The sequence below is a fragment of the Nanorana parkeri genome, unplaced genomic scaffold, assembly GCF_000935625.1.
Source record: "Nanorana parkeri isolate BGI_ZX_2015 unplaced genomic scaffold, ASM93562v1 scaffold2229, whole genome shotgun sequence".
Taxonomy (NCBI): domain Eukaryota; kingdom Metazoa; phylum Chordata; class Amphibia; order Anura; family Dicroglossidae; genus Nanorana; species Nanorana parkeri.
Genome location: NW_017308497.1, coordinates 182,995 through 190,366, shown reverse-complemented (window position 1 = coordinate 190,366; position 7,372 = coordinate 182,995). Strand labels below are relative to the sequence as shown.

Genomic DNA, 7,372 nt, shown 5'->3' with positions numbered 1-7,372 from the left:
GGCTGTAGTCACTGTTCAGCTAAGAATTTTTGGAACGGTTTCACTTGAGTCAGCAGGACTTGGCCAAAATTCAAGCCGTGTATGGGCAGCTCAACTCTTTGTAAGGAGAGACATAGGAATTAGAAGAGGGCTCCTACAAGAGAACCAGGTGGTTGTTAAATATGGGGAAGGCGACCTCATCAGGAGGTTGGCATGTCAAGAAATCTTGTTACTATGAACAAAATTGGTAATTTTTCCTTTTTAACTTTATTATGATGGACGGATTCAATTTGAGGAAGCCCCCCTTGTTTACAGACCATTGTCACTTTTATATTTGGTGGTGTACATTTTACATTTTTAAGTTTTACATTTACCCCAATGTATTTTTCCTTCGCAGTCAGTGCCCTTTCTTCAGAGATGGAGCGGCTGGAGTCAACTTTTAAAAGTAAGAGCGCTAACCTGAAAAGTATAAGTCATTAAATAGAAAAAAAAAGTAGTTTGTTCGTCATATTGCAGAAGACCTGCGAGGTGAATATAGCTGAACGGAGCAAATGACAACATATCTAAAGCCGGTCATAGACGTTTGCTAACAGTCAGATGTTCAGGCATTATCCCATTGTTATTTCATCCAGATGAGGACATAAACTTGAATGACCGGGTCTCTGGAGTGTTCAGGTTGATGCCTATGCAGATCGAAGGGAAATAAGTTCATAGATTGCACAGTTGAAACGCACCTGTAGTAGGCTGAGTCCGAAGTGGATCTTTGGCTGAGGATAAGGCGAAGACATGGTCAGGCAGGCAGGGTCGGCAACAGTCAGGCAGCGAGGTACAAAGTCGAGATCCAGGAGAGTAGTCAGGAGGCAGGCTGAGGTCTTGACACGATCGGGCAGCAAGGTACAAAGTCGTCAGGCAGAAGAATGGTCAGGAAACAGGCAAGAATCACGGTGTAAATCCAGCATATATAACACCGAGGCAGCTCACACAGGAAACTAACCCAAATCAACAGGCTCAGAGCACAGGAAGTGTCCTGTATTTAAAGCCTGAGATAATTGGAGATCTTCTACAGCTGGTTGGCAGGTGGAGTCAAAGTGTCCATAAGGAGAGTTGCTCAGTACACATAACCTGCAGGAGAAACCAAGTCCTTCCAGTGGCTGAATGGCTAGGTCTGTGCACTTCTGGGCAGAGACCCAGGTCCAAACCCCGAACAGGGGCTGCTCAGACAGGTACGTGACAACAATAGAAGATCCCATCAATACCTAGTATGATGCTTCTGCTTATCTACAATATGTCATAGTTGAACTGCAGGCAAATGGCTACATACACAGAATGAAATACACTTGCAGAAAGCCTAATTTCCTGGCTGGAGGATATAATTATCTAGCCCTTTCCTCCCCAGCCTGACTATCCCTGTCCCATCCCTTTTATTGGATTTCATTTCTTTTAATCGTGGAGGCTTAGCTTTGCATGTGGGCACTATAGGGCAGTCTGCCTAGGAACACCCACTCCTCCAGACTGACGTCAACCCATCAACGCAGTTCGATATTGGCATAACTCCTCCCAAGAGCCATCCCACTGTTTGCATCAGGGCTGAGGGCTCTTGAGAGGAGTACTCAAACAGGATGCTGTGATGTTTTCAGGAAGCTATGTACAGCCCCCTACAAGCAGCGTGACACCAGTGATCTTTTGTTGCTGTCTGTAAGAGTGGCACTCTTCTCAATGAGGAGCATTCTTCCCACTGACCACCAATTGACCACCAATGTAAGGAGCATTCTTCTCACTGACCACCAATGTAAGGAAGATTCTTCCAACTGACCGCCAATGTAAGGGACATTCTTCTCACTGACCATCTATGTAAGGGGCATTCTCATTACTGACCACCAATGTAAGGGGCAGTCTTCCCACTGACCACCAATGTAAGGGGCATTCTTCTCACTGACCACCAATGTAAGGGGCATTCTTCTCACTGACCCCCAATGTAAGGAGCTTTTTCCCTTTGACCACCAATGTAAGGGACATTCTTCCCACTGACCCCCAATGTAAGGAGCTTTTTCCCTTTGACCACTGATAAATTGGTTTTACTAATGGCTCTATCATGTACCTGGTAGGGAGACTGAATTCGTGAGGAGGCTTCTCTTGCACCTCGTGTCCTGTGGCCTCTGAGGTTGGAGACAGAGGCCAGGCAGACAACGAGTGGCACGAGTGCCAGTGGTGTTGAAACCGTCCAAGCAGAAGGTTGCGTCAGGGGATTAGCCGAGGGTGATCCAGAAATCAAGGTCAAGGCAAGCCGAGGTCAAACCAGGAGAGCAGATGCAGTACCGACGGATTAGGCAGAGACGGGTTCCAATAATCAGTCCGAGGTCAAAGGCAGGCAGCTAGCAAGGAAGGTTGTTGAGCAGAACCGGGTCAAAATCCAGACAACAAGCAGTAGACAGGACCAGGCAGAGACAGGATTCCAAAGCACAATTAGGGGCTGAAAGGACATGGGAATGTAGGCGGTACCCTTTCAATAAACATACTTATATTATAAAAAATAAAATATAATAATACTCATAACACCCATTGTGGTTTAAACTGGCCGCGGCCCCGTTATTGGTTACCATATTAAAATCATTTCAAACTTTATTAAACTCAAACTGATAACTGTAACTTGAACTTAAAATAACCACAAAAAATTGCCCAGCCACTACAACTCGAGTAATATTCTAAAACCATCCAACAAGAAGTCCCCTCTTTCTAAAGAGTGACATACCACATAAAGGAGCATGCGACAAATAGCTAAAGGGCGGGTGGGCAGGAGCTCGCTGTGAAGAGTCCATATATAAGCTCCTGGGCTAACTGTCCATAAACTTCTAGAAGAGACATGAGCCTGAATTTTCCCGCCGAAACCTGTCCTTTTCCCGCCGAAATTTGTCAGTTAACATTTGTCAGTTAGCATCTTAAAGGGACGGTACCTAAATTTTATGGAAGCGGGAGAAAAAACACTGGGACCGCCACAATCCTATGTCAGTGGGCCTAAATAAATGATTCCCACTTTTCCAATCCAGCAACTAATGGTCGTGCAGGCCAGGTTTAAATAGGGAAGTGAGCCAATCAGCTGCGTCACTTCCTGTGCGCCGTTTGGCGAGGTTTTCTCTTGAGAATCGCGCAGTGTGCGCGTCACTTCCGGTGCCCCATGCGGCGCATCCCTTTGCAGGAATTCCGAGCTATGCGCATGCTGTGAGCGTCCTCCTAGCGGGACTTGGCGCATGCATGGGACGGGAATGTTGCCGACAGGCTCCTTAAAACCAAGATATTATTTTAGGGGTTCCTGTGGGGTAAAATGTTGATTAATGGTGTCCTAAAGTCTTAAGGATGTTTAAAAACGTTGATCCCTTATAACTTGAGTGTCATTGTTATGTTTCCGGATTGTTCTAGAGAAGGAGTGTAAGGATGGCTGGATACAGTTTGAGAACTCCTGCTACTACATCAGCAAATCCAAATTTGAATGGACAGCAGCCAGGACCATGTGCCAAGGAAAAGAAAGTGACTTGATTGTAATTAATAGCGACAAAGAACAGGTGAGATACTGGGAGGGCCATTCCCGCCAAAACGAGAGACCGTTGGGAGCTCTGAGATTTAAGAAAAGACACTTCACTCATAAAATACATTCCAGAAATCCCAACTCTCCGGGAGTCTCCCGCTCCCGGAAAAATTTACTCTGCTTGATCCAGCAGAGTAAGCCTTTCCCTGCGAACGCTTTTTTTTTTCCTGACATCAGGAGCCGCGGCCCGCCGTCAGTCAGGAAACAAAAAAAAAAGGCATAGGAATGCATAGCCAGATTCCTGTTGGCGATTTCACTTTGCAATAGCTTTGCAAACTAGCTAATGCACCCGCCCACTGCTGCTGTCAATCAGCAGAGGGGGACCTGAAGTTTTCTATCAGTTCTTCTTCTAGTGATTGAAAGCAGCAGAAGGCGGGTGCAATTGCTAGTTTGCTATTGGCTATTGCAAAGTGAAATCGCCAATAGGAATCTAGCTATGCATTCGTATGCCTTTTTTTTTAATTCTAGCTATTGCTTCCTGTGCTATCTGCCATCATTTCAGGGGGGTGCAATCTTGGGATCCCTGATATTCTCTCTTCTCAGTGGTAATTGGCGCTGCCTATATGTAATGATTTGTATTGCTTCATGTACCAGTATTGGGTTCTTATCCAACACCAGTGCATGTAAGATGACCCAACCAGATCTGTGGGCGGAAGAGATAGCAAATGTGTTGGTGACCACTGGTCTTCCCCTTCATTCCTATACACTGTGCGATTATCGTAAGATAATCGCAGGAAATCCCGCGATCGTACGATAATCGCAAAGTGTATGGAAGGCGTGCGACCGTTTCTACTGTACGGTCGCACGTCTTTTGTCTAAGTAGCATGTTCGAAAACCAGCCGAAAATCGTACGATTTTCGGACTAGGCAGAGACAGGATTCCAAAGCACAATTGCTTTGTGGCTTGCTCGGGAGACAAATGCCGAATGGGCAGGTGTGCGCACGCTGCCCGTACAGCATTGCGGTCATCGGAAGCCCGCCCCTCCGCAAGTACGATCTGCCTGTCCAAGCTGGGCAGATCGTAGGTTTTTTTCATTACTTTACAACCATCGCACAACTAAAGTCTTGCGAGGGTTGTAAAGTGTATGGCCACCTAAAAACACAACCACTCTCAGATTGATCTAACATTTCAGCTGAGCGTTGATAGGAATGCAGTGTAAAGGGGATTATGAAATGTCAAGGTGGCCATACACTTTACAACCCTCGCAAGACCTTAGTCTTGCGACTAGAACTAGTCTTAGTCTAGTTCTAGGAGAACTATGAGGGGGGTGGGGAGGGGCTTCTCACTCACCTCATAGTTCTAGCCGACCTGTGACAATGAGACTGTCACAGGTCGGCTCAGTAGATCGGGAGGTGAGCGAACACATACCGGCGTTCGCTCACCTCTCGATCCTGTCACAGCTCTCTGCCGTGACAGGGGAGGGGCTGGATTCCCCCCTTCCCGCTCCGATCCGCCAGCGCTGACTGGCGGAACGGACGGGGGAGGGGGCGGGTACAGCTGGCTCTGCCTCTAGATAGGCAGAGCCAGCTGTCAGTGACGCAGCTGGGCGGATCCCGGCACAATTGTTGGGATCCGCTCCAGCTGTGGCGCCTCAGTATACCGCGAGCAGCAGCTCCCTATATACTGAGCCTAGGGTGATGGGAGGACGCTAGTTTGTGTCCTCCCGTTACACACAGGAGAACTATGGGGAAAAGCCTTAACCCCATAGTTCTCCTTTTAAAAAAACGTACTATCTGCCCATCTTGGACAGGCAGATCGTACTTGCGATCATCGCAAGCCCCCCCACTGAGGGACGGGCTTCTGATGACCGCAATGCTGAACGGGCAGTGTGCGCGTGCACCGGCCCGTTCGGCATTTGTCTCCCGAGCATGACACAAACCAGCGGAAAATCGTAAGATTTTTGGCTTGTTTTCGAACATGCTCCTTAGACAAAAGACGTGCGACCGTACAGTAGAAACGGTTGCACGCCTGCCATACACTTTGCGATTATAGTACGATCGCGGGATTTCCCCGCGATTATCCTGCGATAATCGCACAGTGTATGGGCACATGGAATAAATGGAAGTCTTCAAGTCTGCCTGGACTTGTGGTATCCTTTCTGCTCTCACTACAGGGTCAAAAACTAAACGAAGAAATATCTATAAAAGAAGAGGTTACACACTGACCTTTCTGGTGGCCTGGGTATTGAAACACCGCTCAGATGCTGCTCCCTGCTCGCTGCAAGTCATTGACGCTTTGGGCGGGTCGAACAATGGTTCATCCCACTGGTTTGTCCTGTAGTCATGTACAACCCTGTGGGAGGAACCAAAAAATCAGATAGGGGGGAGCTGGTATTCTACACACCTGGAAGTGTTAAATAGCCGCAGCTGACTCTTCAGTTGTTAATGGTTGCTTCTTCATTTCAGGTTTTTTTTGCTGGTAAAATAAATCCATCCTCGTTCAAGCGTTACTGGCTTGGTCTGCACGACACCCACAAGGAAGGATTGTGGAAATGGGTGGACGGCACAAACTACTGGACGTCTTACAAGTAAGTTTCTCGTTCATGTACACTGCTCTGATTTTGATTTGAGAACAATCACTGTCACCGGAATCCCTTTTGCAAACAAGTTAATTTCTCTGTAAAGTGATTGTCGCGTAGCTTGGTGTGAGCCTGAAGGGACGAGGAAGGCCTTCCCTTGCTGCCCCACTGGAGATGGAACAGTAGTTGTACAGACAGAGAGAGGGGCGCGAGTGCCTGTGGCTGGTATGACTGCTGGACACACTATGTGTGCTGATGGTGACGACAGGACGCCAGAGACAGCTGGTGGAAGATGGCAGATCAGACGACGCTGGTGTGAGAGGCTGAGGCGTTGTCAGGGACAAGCCAGATCGGTAACTAGGGTTGCCACCTGTCCAGGATAGGTGGCAACCCTAGTGTACAGTTAAATATAGATTTAACTGTACATATTAGCTCCAGAATTATTGTTCTAATGCTGGCGTATGCCGTGTGTCAGGATCCAGAGCACCCCTAGGTGGCGCTGGAGTCAGGTCCTGCAGTTCCTGTGCTCGTCTGCGGGTGTCTCCAGCAGCCAGGAACTGTCAGGAATCAGACCAGGACTGGGTGGTGCTGGAAACTGCAGCTCCAGCGCTCACCTGCGGGTGTGCCCAAGCTGCCAATGATCATCCCATCACCTGGTGCTTCCTGGGAGGGTATTTAGGCCCTCCCTGCAGTCAGGACGTCGGCTCAGTATTTCGTTGCCTTCCCCTGACTGAGTCCCGTGTCCTGAGCCCTGTACCCTGTACCCTGTTACCTGAAACCTGTTACCCGGCTGCTGTCCTGAGCCTCACACCCGTATGCAGCCCTGAACCCTTCCTTGTAGCCAGTTCCTGGATCCTGACCCTGATACCTGCTTTGCAGTTCCCAGCCCTGTTCCCTCTTGCTGCAGGTGTGTTTTCATTCTATTTGAGCTTTCTCTCTGCTTGTGTTAGCTTGTGGGTGTAGGTGGGGTTTGTGGCTTTCCTGTTGCTGTGTACCAAAGAACAGTATGCACATACCCTACCCAGTGTGGTCACATTAATTTGGTCTTCTTGTGTGGGTACCTGCATGCGGTGTGGGGACACCTGTGCATGGTACCCTGACACCGTGATACTTATAGTGACATTAACCGCTTGAAGACCGCTGTGTTTAGACCCCCTTCCTGGCCAGGCCATTTTTCAGTGTTCAGCGCTGCGGTACTTTGACTGACATTTATTCCGTCATGCAACGCTGTACTGACATGAATTGTATACCGTTTTTTGGGGGACAGATAGAGCTTTCTTTTGGTGGTATTTAAT

At 48.2% G+C, this 7,372-nt stretch overlaps 1 protein-coding gene across 1 annotated transcript in view; it reads left to right on the top strand.

Moving 5' to 3' along the window:
• Positions 1–376: 376 nt before the first annotated feature.
• The window catches only part of LOC108801128 (hepatic lectin-like), a gene marked incomplete at its 5' end in the record, with an annotated part of 9,809 nt that continues 2,813 nt past the window's right edge, over positions 377–7,372 (top strand). Inside the window, 3 exons of the mRNA XM_018573082.1 lie at positions 377–424; positions 3,394–3,536; positions 5,965–6,086. Coding sequence (XP_018428584.1) covers positions 377–424; positions 3,394–3,536; positions 5,965–6,086 — 313 coding nt within the window. The remainder of the gene's footprint in view (positions 425–3,393; positions 3,537–5,964; positions 6,087–7,372) is intronic.